Source organism: Thermobia domestica, chromosome 7, assembly GCF_964235325.1.
Source record: "Thermobia domestica chromosome 7, izTheDome1.hap1.1, whole genome shotgun sequence".
NCBI lineage: Eukaryota > Metazoa > Arthropoda > Insecta > Zygentoma > Lepismatidae > Thermobia > Thermobia domestica.
The window spans coordinates 106,756,669-106,772,221 of NC_137460.1; the positions used below are offsets into that span (position 1 = coordinate 106,756,669).

Here is a 15,553-nt window from a genome sequence, read left to right on the forward strand (position 1 = left end):
AATAACGGTGATAAAAGCCAAGGCCCATGACCACAAGTTACCCAAATAAAAGCCATCATGCTTGCTATAACTCTCACAAGGAGACTTACGGAAGGTGATTCAGAATCTGACGTCAAAATACAAAATTCAAAATGGCGGATCCAATATAGCGATAACAATTACAAAAAGTCTTCTGGTTTGAAATTCTCTGCAGTTAGCCAAGAACAATTATAGTTACCAAAGATTACTGCGAGGAGGTTGCAGACCAATTTGAAACCCCTTTCCGTACTTATTTTAATGGGATGCTTGATTAAAGTGAGTCTCTGCACCTCTCGCTATAGCGTTTACAGGGACACAGACAGTAGAAAGTGTGACACAGTCAATACATCTATGACTCATACAGCCTTTAATTTCTGAAAATGGTGTTGTTATCACCGTTGGTAATTATTTTGCAGGAAAAGAATGGAACATTTGACCCTACAATCGAAAACAATCTCTTTTAATCTGAAAATGTCCTTGTGAAAGCACCAGCTTCAGGAAGATTAACATAAGGTCTTGTGAGATCATGGTTTCAAGAGGTTTTTCTCCCAATTTCTAATGCAAAGTCCATTTTGTTATTAGATTAGTGGAGTGGTCACAATTCATCAACTTTTCAACCTATTTTACGAACAAAAGAGTACCTCAAAATAGAAACCATTCTGCACTAACAACTGGTAGGATTCAGCCTCTTGATGTGTTCGTCTTTAGGCCGTGGAAAAACTTCTTGAGACATTTTACTGAAATTGTCCTCTACAACATAAACTTACATCTCCGTAATAATATAATTTAGATCCAAATCACTGATTTATAATCAGTTTTCTTCTCCCAGACTTGCAAATCTTATTAGATATGCGTGATACAAAAACAGTTATTTAAAAGAAGATTGTGCTGCATTTTGCGATTTGTCACAATTTTGTTGTAAACAATGTTTATGCATCACGAACTTTTTTACGAAATATCATTACTGTGAAGCGTTTCCTCAATAAATTCATAATTATAACAGTTAAGGATATATGACGTTCTGACATAGAGGCGAGGGGACTCACTATACATAAGCATTCCAAATAGGAAGAGGTGCAGAGACTCACTTTAATCAAGCATTCCGTTAAAATAAAGGGGTTGCAAATCGATCGGCAACCTCCTCGTAGTAATCTCTGCCAACTACAATTGTTCTTGGTTAACTTTAGAGAAATTCAAACCGGAAGACATTTTGTAATTGTAATCATTATACTGGATCCGCCATTTTGAATTTTGTAATTTTGACGTCAGATTCTAAATCAGCTATCCTAAACCCCCCCTGGCAGTATGTTTTCTTCTAAATTTAATGATTGGTTTTGGTCTATACTTAGAGACCTCCCCTAACGTCCAAAGGGTGGTTTCTACCCTTAAATCTTCACTATTGCCAAAACAAAACAAAACAAAAAAAAACAAAAACAAAAAAAAAAAAAAAAACGTGTCGATTATTTTCGATGTTCTACCAGTGTGCAAAGTTTCATTCAGTTCGGTGAGTGACACTTCCGTAAGTCTCCTTGTCAGTGAGTTTTGGTCAGAAAACGTAGTTCAAATTTGTAAGAGAAATGTGTTTTGTCGTGGTTCTACGATAGGATGACAGCTCTTCGCGTTTTGCTCAATTACAACAAACACGGCCAAATCTTAAGTAGAATTGATATCATTTCCTGGCCTGCGTCTTTTCCGGAGACTATACTCTCTGTGATCCATCAACACCCGCATGCTTTGTCATGCTAATCGAGTCTCCTAGTTTGCATTGGAGTAAAGAGCAAGCGACTTTTTTTTCTTCTTTCTTTCAGAATAACTCTTATTTAGAGATGGTATAAAAAGTTTCAGTTGAGAGTCTAAGAGGTTCTTTTGCGAAAGCTGATCTTTGCTTTTTTTCTTTCCTCCCTCCCCAGTATTTTAAGCTGGAGAGCAGATTGAAGAGCTCGAATGAGATGAGTTTTACCGAAATTTGAGTGTTGTATTTATTCTCGCCTGATTGAATAGGTTCGGCAGAGTGGTGAGTTCTCATCTCCAGTGCTATAAACTAGAAGCAAGCACAGATAAACTAGGTGAAATGGGTCTGGCTGAGTTTTAAATTAGTAGCTATTCTCGCCCAGTTGAGTGCGTTGGGCAGAACTGAGGTATTTCGGTGGTGGTATAAATTGAAGAATAAGAATAATAAAAAGGACAAAGGTTCTTGGTTCGTGGTCGCTTGTTTAAAATTTTAAATTCAAATAAAGGAAAATGAAGGCTCCATATTTACAAATTGAATGTTCTAATCTTCATCATTGTGTACTTTTGTACAGAGTGGATTGATTTAAATCAGTCTGATTTAAATCACGATATAAATCAAGATTTAAATCACTTGATTTTTTAAAATAAAAATCATTGATTTAAATCGAATTCCGAAATAAATTAATTTAAAGTGAAAATAAGTAAAATCCGGTTTCTGTTCTGTTATTTCGATTGTGGAAGTTAATCATAATACAATGAGACTCAAATGTAGAGTATAGTATGAAAACAAGTGTCATGCAGAGGATGATTAGGAAAAATCCCGTTTTGAACAGGTAACGGAGCATTCCTACTTTCTTCTTTTCGTAACATTGGGTTTAGGTTATAAAATCGTTAACTATTCCAACGGGGAAATCACCATCGACATTTAAGACGGAAATTCTTTTTTGTGCGTGTCTGTTTGTTTGTTCCCAGATAATAGGGCGTATTTAGAGGGGTCTTATCCCCTCTTCATTTTTTTTTTTGTTAATTTTATAACTTTAGGCGAAATTTATGTATTTCATGCCACAAGCTAGTTCTGAATTTTTAAAAATAGGCCCCTGCCAAATATCAGTAACTTTTGTGATAAAAAGTGTCATTTTGATAAACGTTGATGTACTTTTTCCTTAATGCTTACCCTTTTAAATTATATCACCTATTTTTAGGTGATATGGTAGAGTCTTCATTATTCGATTAAAAAAGTACCAATAAGGCTTTCTACTTTTTTCTTCAAGACTGGAGGCATTTTAGAACACGTTACATATGCTTTCACGCCTTTCTGCGTTGAGGCATAATGTGTGATGTCATAAATTTAAAAAAATATTTTTTGTTATGCGTATTATTATTTTTTGGCGGGTTACATTTTGCATTCAGAAGATTGAAATTTTGCACACTCGTTCAGTGCACCCCTTAATAATTTTCAGCTGTTTTCAGATCTCTGCGTGGAAACAACGGGATCCTGAGGGGCAAAAATGTTTTTTAAAAAAGGATATTTTTAACAAAAAGTAGCTATTTTTCGTGATATTTCCCGTCTCAGATGGAGACATATGAATGGTACCCTTTGAAAGGCTGTTCTATTCTAAAGAAAATGATGTACGTACTATGCTCCTAGGATAAATAGGGATGTCTCAGGAAACTGTTACCTGAGATCCTGTTTTATACGGGAATCTGGGGTATTTGGGGAATATTATTTTTCGCGGGCTTACTTTTGCACCTACAAGATTGAAATTTTGCACATTTACTCAGTGCCCCCCTCAGTATTTTTCAGATTTGTTTCAGATCTCTGCCTTAAAACAGGGGGAGGGGTCTACAGAGGTAAAAATTAAAAAAAAAAAAAAAATAGAAAATTTCTTTTTTCGTGATTTACCCGCCCCAGATACATGATGGAGACATTTGAAGGGTACCGTTTGAAAATTTGTTTTATTCTGAAGAGAATAATGTACAAATCATGATCCTAGGATAAATAGGGATGTCTGAGGAAATTTTTATATTACATCCGGGTCTCTGGAGTATTGTGGGGATGTTCTTAGCTCATTGTTAAATAGTTTCCTCACCCTTACTACTCAAGATAGAAGCTTGAAATTTAGTACACCCCTTAATATTTCCCAGTTGATTTTGAGATCTGTGTGCGTTAACACAGGGGAATCCAGAGGGGATCAATTAAAAAAGAAAAGTAAAAAAAAAAAATGCCGATTACTTTCAAACTTTCCCGCTTCAGGGGCATGATAGGGAAATGTGAATGTTACCGTTTCAAAAGCTGTTCTATTCTAAAGAGAGTGATGTATGTACCATGATCCTAGGATAAATAGGGATGATGGTGTAGCTGCTTGACTGAAAGTCTATAATTTACCTTTAAAAAGAGCCATAATTTAAAAGGGTTAAGAAACATTGTTTGGGATTGATATAGGTTAACGATTGGGGATAATTCAAAATTCAACTCCAATACTTTCACTTAAATGGCATAATTAGCATTTAATACTAATTCCTAATGCTTTTTCTTCAGTTCGCGACTTGTATTATACGAGGAGAAAGATTTGATTTAAATAAAAAAAATGGATTTAAATTTAAAAAAAATCAACAAAAATAATTTAAAAAAGATCATGATTTTTTCCACCCTGCTTTTGTATTTTTATATGTTACATTTATTAATTTTTATCACTAAAAGAAAAGAAGAAAAGTTGGAGATTTTATGTCAGTAAATATATGTACCTTTAGAAAAATTAAATACCCGTAGACAAGAAAGAGTAAGTACGGTACATATGTAAGCAGACCTGTATTTAGGTAAGTGCTATTCTGTGCTCGAGCACAGGCCGGCAGAATTTAAGGGGCAGCAAAATTTTGGATTTTTAAAAATGAAATGAAATGAAATTTTTAAGTTTTACATCCCACGATTTATGTCGGTGAGGTTAAGGGAGACTGATGATGAGGATGAATGAAATGGTGGAATGAAGAAAGTGGGAGGCACCACAAAGCTCACTTGGCGTCAGCTGGAATCGAACCAAGGACTCCATGCACCAGAGGTAAACGCTCTACCACTGAGCCATCGCGTCCCTCAGGACTTTTTTAAAGATCCACAATAAAGTAATATTTAAAAGAGCAACCCACGGAGTCCCGCGCAAGCGTGAGAAAATATGTTAATGTGTTTAATTCGCTCGAATTACAGTAGTTACTAATTAGCTAACTTATCTGATTATTTTTAAAAAGTCATCCTCTTCCAACCCCACCCAAAATGGTGAGGATGAACTTGAACATCATGAAAACTGATACCGTTAAACTCAGTGACCTCGAAAACTATGAATTCAACACTAATATCTGTCGTTTTCGATTACTTTTAAAATCTCGTCCCCTCCCTGGGCATGACCTTGAAGTTGAATTGGATTAAAACTGTCACTGTTCATCTCAGCGAACTCAAAACATATCAATTCGACCCTAATATTGGTTGTTTTCGGGGGGCGGAAAATTATATAGAGCACAGGGGCGCACAATATATAAATACGGGTCTGCATGTAAGGAAGTGATAGGAATGAAAAATCTTTTATTCACTCCAGAGTTTCTTTTTGTTTTTAGGCGTGTCAAAACGAGAAAGAAAGTCTGAAGAAAGAATGTGATGAACAGAAAGAAGAAAGTGCTAAACGTAACTCCGAACAGAGTCAGTCATCGGGTGTTCCTGGTGAAAAGAAGTCTGAAAGGCGTGTTAAAGGAGAACTAAAGCAGGTAAGTAATTTACAGACATAACATTTTTTTTTCTTTTTCTATTTACTTAATTAATCAATTAATTAATTATTCGTTAAATTGAAACACCAATTAGGAAGAAATTTTCAAATTTTGTTATTTCAGTTAGTGCAGTGAACATTTCTCTTTCCACAATCAAGTGCGCTATTTGTACATCTGGGATTTTGTATTCCTTATTACCAAAATCTAGTGAATGCACCTTGCAAAACCGTTTGTTAATTCATTGCTATTACCAGAGGTGTCATCCAGTCAGTTTTTAAAATTGTCCCTCTGGATCCAATATTTACAAAAAATAATAATGATAATTCTCTAGTATTATTTTTGGGAATCTAGTTTCTATTTTTCCTTTCCAGGCTTTAAAGAGACGATTTAAGAAATATTACAGTTGAAACTTGACACTAGTTTGATTAGCATTTCATCAATGAAAATATCATTCTGCCAATCTGTAGACGCAATTTATTTCTGTAACATGTTTAGTTTCCTGTCAGAAATACAAATGCGTTGCGTTTATGCAAACCAGTACAAAATATAACTCCTGATGTTCCTGTGTTCTAGCACTCACACAGGCGTCAATACTATGTTTTAATCTCCAGAAGAAATATGTATGTTAGATTGCGGGAAATTTTGCATCTAGTCGGGAAATTGTATGGCATCGGTAGATTTTTTGTTTTGTTTGTTTGTTTAGGAACTAAAAACACTATGTTACAGTTCTGTCATTTCGTTTACGAACAGTAAACTTTCCGTAACTATTATAACGATTACCTCTTTTTGTAGTTATTGCTTTAGTTCTAGGCCAATCTCAACACTTAGATTTGCTAACAAAGTTTCAATATAAGCATGGTGCATGACGTATCCTGGTCACTGTTAGTCTACTTATATCATTGGAATAACTAATAATATTCAAATACATAATGTATAATCATTAATACTAAGTCAGTTTACTTTACTAATCATAGAATTGTTGTTAAATGAATTGGGTGACATTACTGGTTATTACTATTAAATGCATTATTGTTGTCACTTAATTTAGAGCCCAAGACAAGTTTAGACATGCTAACAGACTAGTGTTACAACAAAGACGAGTTTTAAAAATTCCTGCTTCTTTCAGAGAAGTCTTTCTGCGATCACTCTACGTTCAACAAATTAGTAGTCGTGTGTGAAGTTGTGACGTAATAAGTAACGGCATCACACAACAAAATAAACAACTTTAGTCTGTTAAGTTACCAGTTACAGAAGTATCTGTACATTCAACTTACTGTACGTTGGTACTGTGTGTGGTGTTTGGTACCTTTGTAGCTGATAGTTTCGGCGATTTTTTTAGTCTACCGCCTTCGTAAAAACATTTAGGAAGGGTAGTTAGGAAATTTGAGATATTGTGCAATGTGAAAGTAAATTACTATTTTTACAGAATAATATATTTTTATTTCTTTATTTATTTTCCATCTGTAATACCACCAATCCCCTAACTCAGCGTTTCTGAAACATTTTCAAGCTTGGAACACTTTTATTAGAATATTTTATGGGGTACTTTACTTTTGTGCCCTTCAAAAGCAAATGTATATTTTTTCTATGTTTCACTTGATTTTTATTTTTGTTTTTTCTGTTTTTCTGTTCCTTTTGTAACATCTCGAGGACCACAAGTGGTCCGCAGACCATAGTTTGAAAAACGCTGTCGTAATCCATTTATTCTAAATGTTTTCATAAAGGCAGCAAAGTAAAAATATTGCCGAAATTATCAAGTACAAAAATTGAGAACAGAACACAAGTAAGATCATATATTCAATAATACGTTCCTTGCATTCTGTAATATACAGTAGGATCTCTGTATTGTAAATACTTAATATGCGAGGAGTGCTCATTAAAGACTTTCCTTGACCCACTTACCGTTGAATGAGATAAACGAACTATGGTATAGACAGTACTCCTTTACATAGGAACTTCCAATGGCCACATACTTTTCCCATCGCTTTGTGCATTTGTAGAAACATTGTCCGCAGATTGTCCCAAAAGCCATGTGCTTCTGTCTGGGCTACATTCGAGATGTGAGATGGAACGTCGTCTCGAAGGATACGAACACTTTCGATCAGCATTCCACCTCTTGGTTTTTTAATGGAGTCCCGTAGCTTCTGCAGCACTGAGTCATAATATTCTTCTGAAATGGTGCGCCAGGAAATCCACCCCGAAAAAAAAGTCAGCATGACCTTGCCCACTGTGGGTTGGACACGTGCTTTCTTTGAAGTTGGTAAGCAATTGTATACTTCCATTGGTGGGAGTGGGCCTTAGTCTCTGGGTCGTAGTGATAGACCCATGTTTCATCCTAAGCTGTTGGTCTATGAAATATGTCTTCATGGTTTTCGTGGTACAATTCGCGGCTTAAAACCTGCAACATGAGGATGTAAGTTTATTGCGAAACTACGCCTAACAGCGCAGGGAATGAACATAACGTCTAAGTGGAACGAATCACGCCTGGATAAACCTCGGCCTCCTCCCATGCACACTTATTTTGGAGCAAAAGACTTCGTCATTTCACAATAAACTTATATGCTCATGTTGCAGGTTTTTTGCCGCGGATTGTACAAGCTCGAAAGTTATATAAAGTTTCTGGAAGCAAGTGACTCGTTCCTACTTGTGGAAAGGTGTTAAAAGCCGGGGAGATTGGGTAGATTGGGTAGATTGGGTAGATTCATGTGCAAATGCTCATGGATTATTTTTTCCACAAACTTCATATTTATCTTGACATCTTGTTGGCATTTGGCTAGTTGGCAAATGGTTATACGACGATCATCTAAAATTGCGGGCTGAGGGTGCCCGATCTCTATGGAAGACCAATCATACTTGAACTGACGATATCAGTGCTTTACAACTTCATATAATGGGGCTTCCTCTCCATAAGACTATTTCATCTCATCATTTCTTTCTTTTGGTATGCGGCTTCACAAGTACAGAAACAGAAATGTTAAAAGATTATATTTTCCTCATAGCCTATACAGATCTGTATCAATACACTTGTAAAATTTCAATAATTACAACTAGGCCAAGGTTAATCTTTAATGAACCTCTCTAGTCAGATACTTTACAGCCAGAAATTTTTATTTCGATTACTGTAGATACTGTAATAATTGGATACTGGACAGAAAGGTATGATGTGATCTATTCATAGGTTTGCATAAAGTGGACGCATTTTAATTTGTTTATTTTTAAGTACTTAACAGGAACACACATATCAAAACATTCACTTACAAGTAGAAAGGTTTTAAAACAGGATGTTGTTATATAAAATTGTGCATGATTCATTTATATTTACATTTGTTATCGGTGAGACAGTGTGGGACGAAACCTACAGCTAAAGTGAAATCTGAACCAATATAATGTGTTCGATGCTCTTCCACCGGGAATCGAAATCGAACCTCGTGTATCAGAATTGCGTTCGAATTTGGAAAGTAGTCAAGATTAGAAATTACCATATAACTTCATTAAAAAGTACTTATCCCACAAACATCCACTTTTTCTAGAGAATATTGGATATGAATCCTGTTACATCAAGCAGCAACTACAGTAAAACTAGTTAAATCGATCGCCATTTGTAACGTAGCTGCCTCTTAATTTGGCTCAATACTTGCAGAACTATGTGGACGTACCAATGTACTAGTATTACCTCGTAATTTATTACTTGAATAAGTAGTGGCTCTGCATAGCGTAGTCGCTATCGCTTTCGAATTTGGTGCAAGCGATTCCGGCTTCGATTCTCGGTGGGAACACTCGGTCGCAAATGTGTAAAGTCTGAGTGAATTTTTTTCTGGGTTTCTTATTAACACTAGGGAAATGCCAGGGTAGTACCTAACATAATGGTCCCAGGCCGCTTCATTCCTTCCCCATTCCTTTCTTTCTTCTCCACTTCCCCGAGTAATGTTATCTCTCATACCAGGTCTGTCAGGAAAGTAATGAGACTGCGTTTGTAAAACATGTTTATTTACAATGAATTACAAAACCACATAGTCACCTTCGAAGTAGTTCCCTTGGGAAGCTACACACCGAAGCAGACGTTGCTCCTACTCACGGAAGCATTGCTGGAAGTCCTCAAGTGACACTCTTCGAAGTTCCTGTGTCACGACCCTTTCAATGTTTTCTACAGACCAAAAATGATGGCCACGAACAGCATTTTTGATTGTAGGGAATAGGAAGAAGTCACAGGGACTGAGATCTGGGGAATAGGGGGGTTGTGGCAAAACAGGAATGCCCTTATTCGCAAGATACTCATTAACAGAGAGAACAGTGTGGCACGGCGCAGGAACAAATTCCTTATTGATCACGTCTTGATGATCAAAGAAGCAAATCAACATGACCTTGATTTTTGATTTGCTTTTCCTGGCCTTCTTCGGCCGTGGTGAGCTGCTTGTGTGCCACTCAGCACTTTGTCTTTTGGTTTCAGGGTCATACTCGAAAACCCATGTCTCATCACCTGTCACAACATGTTTGAAAATGTCTCGTTCAGTTTCGATGCGGTTGATGAGGTCACGACACACAATCATGCGATGCTCCTTTTGTTCAATTGTCAAGTTTTTTGGCACCATTTTCGCACAAATTTTTCTCATTCCCAGATCTTGAGTAAGAATTTCGTACACGGCTTGGCGATTAATGTTCAATTCATTAGCAAACATCCTAACCGTTAAGCGCCGATCTGTTCTTATCAGATTCCTCACTATGGCAACATTTTCATCGTTTCGTGTCGTGCTTGGTGTTCCTGAACGTGCCTCATCTTCAACTTCCTCTCTACCATCCATAAATGCCTTATGCCACCGAAACATTTGTACACGGGACATTGTGTGGTCCCCATACGCCTGTTTTAATTTTCTAAATGTTTCTGCTGCATTGTCCTTGAGTTTCACACAAAATTCGATGGCGTAGTGTTGTTCCAGTTTGGTACTCGCCATCTCTCCGACGAGCAACACTAACACACCCTCACAAAATATGTTATATACTCACTTGTGTTCACCGTAGGTACTTCAAATTTTCACTGCTTGTAGCCAAAGGATGCCTCTATCAGCTCTACTGGTTTCATTGTCCTACTGTGTGTAGTTCATGAAATAGAGAAACAGTCTCATTACTTTCCTGACAGACCTCGTACATGACGAGCTAAAATGGTCATAGATGTCGTTAGCCCAGAAACATACATTTTGATTCTTAATTCCGAACTTAAGTAAGCTGGGTATGCTGACAGCTTAATTGTAGAGTACTTAAGAATGAAGAAAAGAAAAATCATTACGTGATTTATATTATTTTAGAAATACAATGCATTTTTAGAATCGGAATTGAATTTTACAGGTTTTTCAACAAATTCGTGAACAAATCCTTCAAGAGCTTGTTGAAGATAATGCTGCATTATCTAGTCTACAAAACCATTATGAAAGTCTTTTGGAAGAGAAGGATAGACTACATGAAGATGAGAAGGAGTCTTTACTACAGCAATTGAAGGCAGATGATGGTGAAACAACAGAAGCTTATAAAAACAGAATTACAACGTTAGAAACCAAATGCAATGACCTCATGAGGCTACAAAAGGTAATGTAAATAGTTTTCTTTTCAAGATAATATAATTATTCTTATCCTAGTTCAAGTTTTTTTTGACTGTTTTATCTTGTACTAGTCGTGCTTTGCTCAACTGTATGTTTTACCACCTTTTTCACTCCAGAAAAATTTAAAAAATCTCTCAGTAGAGATAAATAGATTCCTAAACAAGCACCAATAAAACTGGTAACATGAATTCGTGCATGTAGATTTTCTTGAAATTCTCCCGTTTCGTTCACTCTTTATCATCATTTTTAAATTTACTTTTTATCATCCGTCTCGTGAACAGGTATTGTTAGGACTATATTGTCCCACTGAGTATTCGGAATATTATCAGAATATCCGGAGTATCTCAAAGAGTCTCAAAGAACGTTTAAAGCTGCCTCATAATATTAGTCAGGGTTTGGGGTATAACCATGTTTTTACTAATCACATGTGCATATCAAAATTATGTACCATTTTTTGATAATTCTTGCTGTTTTCAATTTAACACAATTCCCGTCCACATTTACACACAATTATAATCGTTGTATCGTATTGTCAAAAGCGTTTTGTGAATTCTTTTCAAGGATATGTGTATAACACTTCTGGACACAAAACTACCTGGCAGTGAATCCTTCAGTTTTGAAAACAGATTGAGTTCACTTGGAGAATAGTTCGTGAGAGCAGAATATATGGAGGGATCACTTCGATGTTGTTATCCGGAATACCATCTTCTCATCATCCAGCTATCGAGGCACCTAACGTCAGCCGGCCTTGGATAACTTCAAGTTGTCTATCAAAATTCTTTCCATGATGGGTTGAGAGAGTCCTGAGAGGGTACAGATATCCTCAACACAGCATTCTGTCCTTCATGACCAGGGTCTGAACAGGGGCAATGTTTTCTGAGGTGGTTACACAAATTGAGCTTTTCTGGGCTTTGAAAGATCATCAATTCGACCACCTCCCCCCATAAATTCACGCACGCATTTGCGCATAGTACAGTTCACATACATCTTCAACTTGTGGTGAATATCGACATCTTTTTCACAATATGTAGACAAGGACTTTATTAGGTACCTGTACGGTAAAATCCATCCTTTCACATCAGTATCAAAACAGCCTCGTCTTCATAAGTAATAAATTAAAAACAAACATATGGAGAAGCTTAACATTTTGTAGATTTAAACCTTAAGTTAATTAATGTGTAATTATATTAATCTATCCTTATTAGCTTTTGGAACGATGGAAAAACGGTGGATAATTTTGGTACACATCACGAATTCTTGTATTTGTTCGTTCGATTGAGATATTTAATGTTCTCTGAGGTTTTCTTTTCAGATATCTGTTACATGTTACCATTATTGCTATTTTTGAGCGCTTTTGTTGGAATCTTTTCTATTTTGTTCTTTATTCCTTTTAGATTTTTTGAGCTCTGTTTTAATTTTGTGTAGATTTTTTTTATATGATTCCATTATTATGCCAAACTTATTTTTGATTTATTGCCTTTTTAGACATTTTGTCTTCTTTTTTAAAAAACAAAAATATGAGGAGCATGTGTTGGCCATTAAGCTTGTGACGGGATATGTAGCCATATCCTCATTGATCATCAATTAGTAAATCTTGAACAGATACATTGAGTTTAATACTCTTTTCACATATTACAATACAATATATTGCCTACAAGATGAAACAAAAGTTTAAAAGATCCTGTAAGCTATATATAAGTGGCTTCTGACGGAGTATTTCATACACAATGACACAGAGAGTACATCTAAATGACATTATACATGGCAAGATAGGACAGACTGAAGATTCGCTCAGTCAGCTATAGGTAGTTAGGGAGTGAATATCGTTAATAGTGCAATTTTTGCAGCTATAAAAACAATTTCAAGGAAGTGGAGAAGGTCGTTTTTATGCCACGAGCTAAGCCAATAAGCTTGGCTCGATTGTTACGGGAGTACAAACATACAGCCTACACTAAGTAGATTTTGTAATAGTCAAACACCTTGTGCTTGAACCATCCCCGTTTTCTTCCGGCTATCATTCCAACAGTTCTTTAGCATCAATATTAGGTTTATACTAACTGGTACTATACTGGTGATTTCATTGTGATACATTTTCACATGAGATGGACCAAATAACTAAATAACTTAGGGATAGCTAGTTCGGTACTATGATGACAATTTAGAAAAAATTAAATTCATCAGCAGGTTAATGATGGTTGATAGAATTATTTTTATTTTACTTATGCTTCTCTTCTTACTAGGCAATGGAATTGGAGCATGAAATCCAGTTGCAGCGAGTACGGGACGAAGGAGATCGAGAAGTTGAGGAGTTACAGAGAAAGTTGAAAGAGTTGTATCAAAGGTTTCAAGATACATTAATGGACGAAGAGGTACATAAGCCACTTTGCTTTTTCATTTTCAGACTTTCTTTGATTTTCCTTATTGTGCATAGCCGAAGGAGGAGTACGATTTTCGGCAGGAGCTTATGTGGTTCGGATCCCACGTTAAGCTGTAGGGCCACATATAGCCTCGCTGCTCAAAGAGACGCTAAACTCAAAAGAATAATTAAAAGAATCGTTGCCAATATAATACAATACCTGATACAATGGTTAAGGATGTATGTCTCGTGTATTTGTATAATTTATATGCTATCCATTTTGGAACACTACATTAAGCAAAACTAGGTAGAAGTAAAAAACAACTACATATTCACGAGTCAAAAGCAGCCGAGCAAGCGCAACGTGTGTCTGGTGGTTTTCGTTGTTGTTCATCTTTTGTGCATGCTCAGATAGAAAGCTTGGGTTACTAAGCGGGTTGTGACCAAGCGTACGAATTATGCTGGCAGGTAGCTTCTAGAAGAACGCTGAAATAAGAAAACGAAATTAATGTTTAAGAAGTTAGTAAACATTACTTAGCTCGCAGGGCACTTTTCAGAATATACCGTATTTGCGCGAATATAGGCTGCACCTAAACTTCTGACATGAGATAATAGACAAGTAAATCTTGAATTAGGCCGTACTACTAAATTTACTAGAAAGTTCAATTAGACAGTACTTTTAGTTACATCTCTCCCCCTTTCCTTTCTTCAACTCCCGCATAACTAAGGGTAACTCATCACAAACATAACAGACAGGTTTCAGTAGGAAGTTCAAGTAGAAAAACATCTATCTCCCATTCCCCTTATTCAACTCCCACATAACTAAGAGTGACTCATCCCCAGCAGGACAGGTTTTGCGTATTGGGAAGTCTAGTGACGTGAGTAATTTAAGATCTGAGGAGAGAAATCTCGATTATAGGCCACATCAGATTTTTCAAGCCAAAATTTAGGCAAAAAGTACAGCCTATATTCGCGCCAATACAATATATACATATATATATATATATGACTGAAAAGTTTATAAGCATCCTATAATTCTGTACTGTAGATAACGACATTGTATTATAGTTTGTTTATGAGTGAGTTGTTATCTACAATGCTATAAGTTTGTTTTCCAAAGAATGCTGTAGTCAGTTTGGTGCGAAAGTTACGTACTGCAACAGTTGTACAGTAGAACTTGTTATATCGCGCCTCAAAGCAACGTGGAATCGGTAATAACGCATTCATATACATATCTCCAGAAGTCTACTTAAACTTTCAACTTCTTTTATATGTATGGTCTAGTTCGAATTTTCGATATCTTTGGAGCCGAGAGTTATGTACGTATTAAGAATTCACTGTCATTTTAATCGTGGAAACCGTCGCTCTGCAGTATCTAAATTTTCTACTTTTGATTGTGCTTACCTGGGTTATCAGTGTAGGTAACAATGGCTTTAAGTATTAAGAGAAAAAGCAAGTATATTTCGCAAATATGGAACAGCAGAAGATACAATACGGGTTTGCATGAGAAGTAAATAGAAAGTTCTGTACTTACCCAAAGAAATGTGCGACTGCAAAGAAAGAAAGCTGTAGGGAATTTAGGATTTAATAATTATATTTCTAGACTTTCGGCATCTATGGCCATGTTAACTTGTCACATGAGAGGGATGACGTCCTTCGGTGACTACACCATCCGAGGAAAGGGAAGAAAGAAAGGATTGGAGAAGGAAGTGGCTTGGGACCTATATGTTAGGTACCATTCCGGCATTTGCCTGGTGTGAATTAAGAAAACCCAAGGAAACCTGATCAGGATGGCTGGCTTGAAAAGCTTTTACAGTTTTTCGACCGGGTGGGGAAAAAAAGCTCTAATCGAGGATGATAGTGAAGTTTATGAGTATTAGTATAACTGGATCCTTCGAAAACGAAGTTATGTTAATAAAATTGTGATCTTTTTTTAAACTACCAAATAATATGAAGTTTCATTACATTATGATAAGGGTACAATGCGGATTTAAAGCATATCCCCCAACATCCACAATATATTGGATTTTTAGTGCATTGCTTCTTATTTTATTCTGTCTTGTTGATAATAACATATATATTTTTTTAAATCCACTTTATAAGAAAT

General features: G+C 36.1%; 1 protein-coding gene across 3 annotated transcripts in view; it reads left to right on the forward strand.

Moving 5' to 3' along the window:
- LOC145690301 (uncharacterized) overlaps window positions 1-15,553 on the forward strand; it is a 136,750-nt gene that overhangs the window by 85,735 nt on the left and 35,462 nt on the right. For all 3 annotated transcript variants that reach the window (XM_081765074.1, XM_081765076.1, XM_081765075.1), the window contains exons 17-19: window positions 5,353-5,499; window positions 10,840-11,076; window positions 13,331-13,459. In XM_081765074.1, coding sequence (XP_081621200.1) covers window positions 5,353-5,499; window positions 10,840-11,076; window positions 13,331-13,459 — 513 coding nt within the window. The remainder of the gene's footprint in view (window positions 1-5,352; window positions 5,500-10,839; window positions 11,077-13,330; window positions 13,460-15,553) is intronic.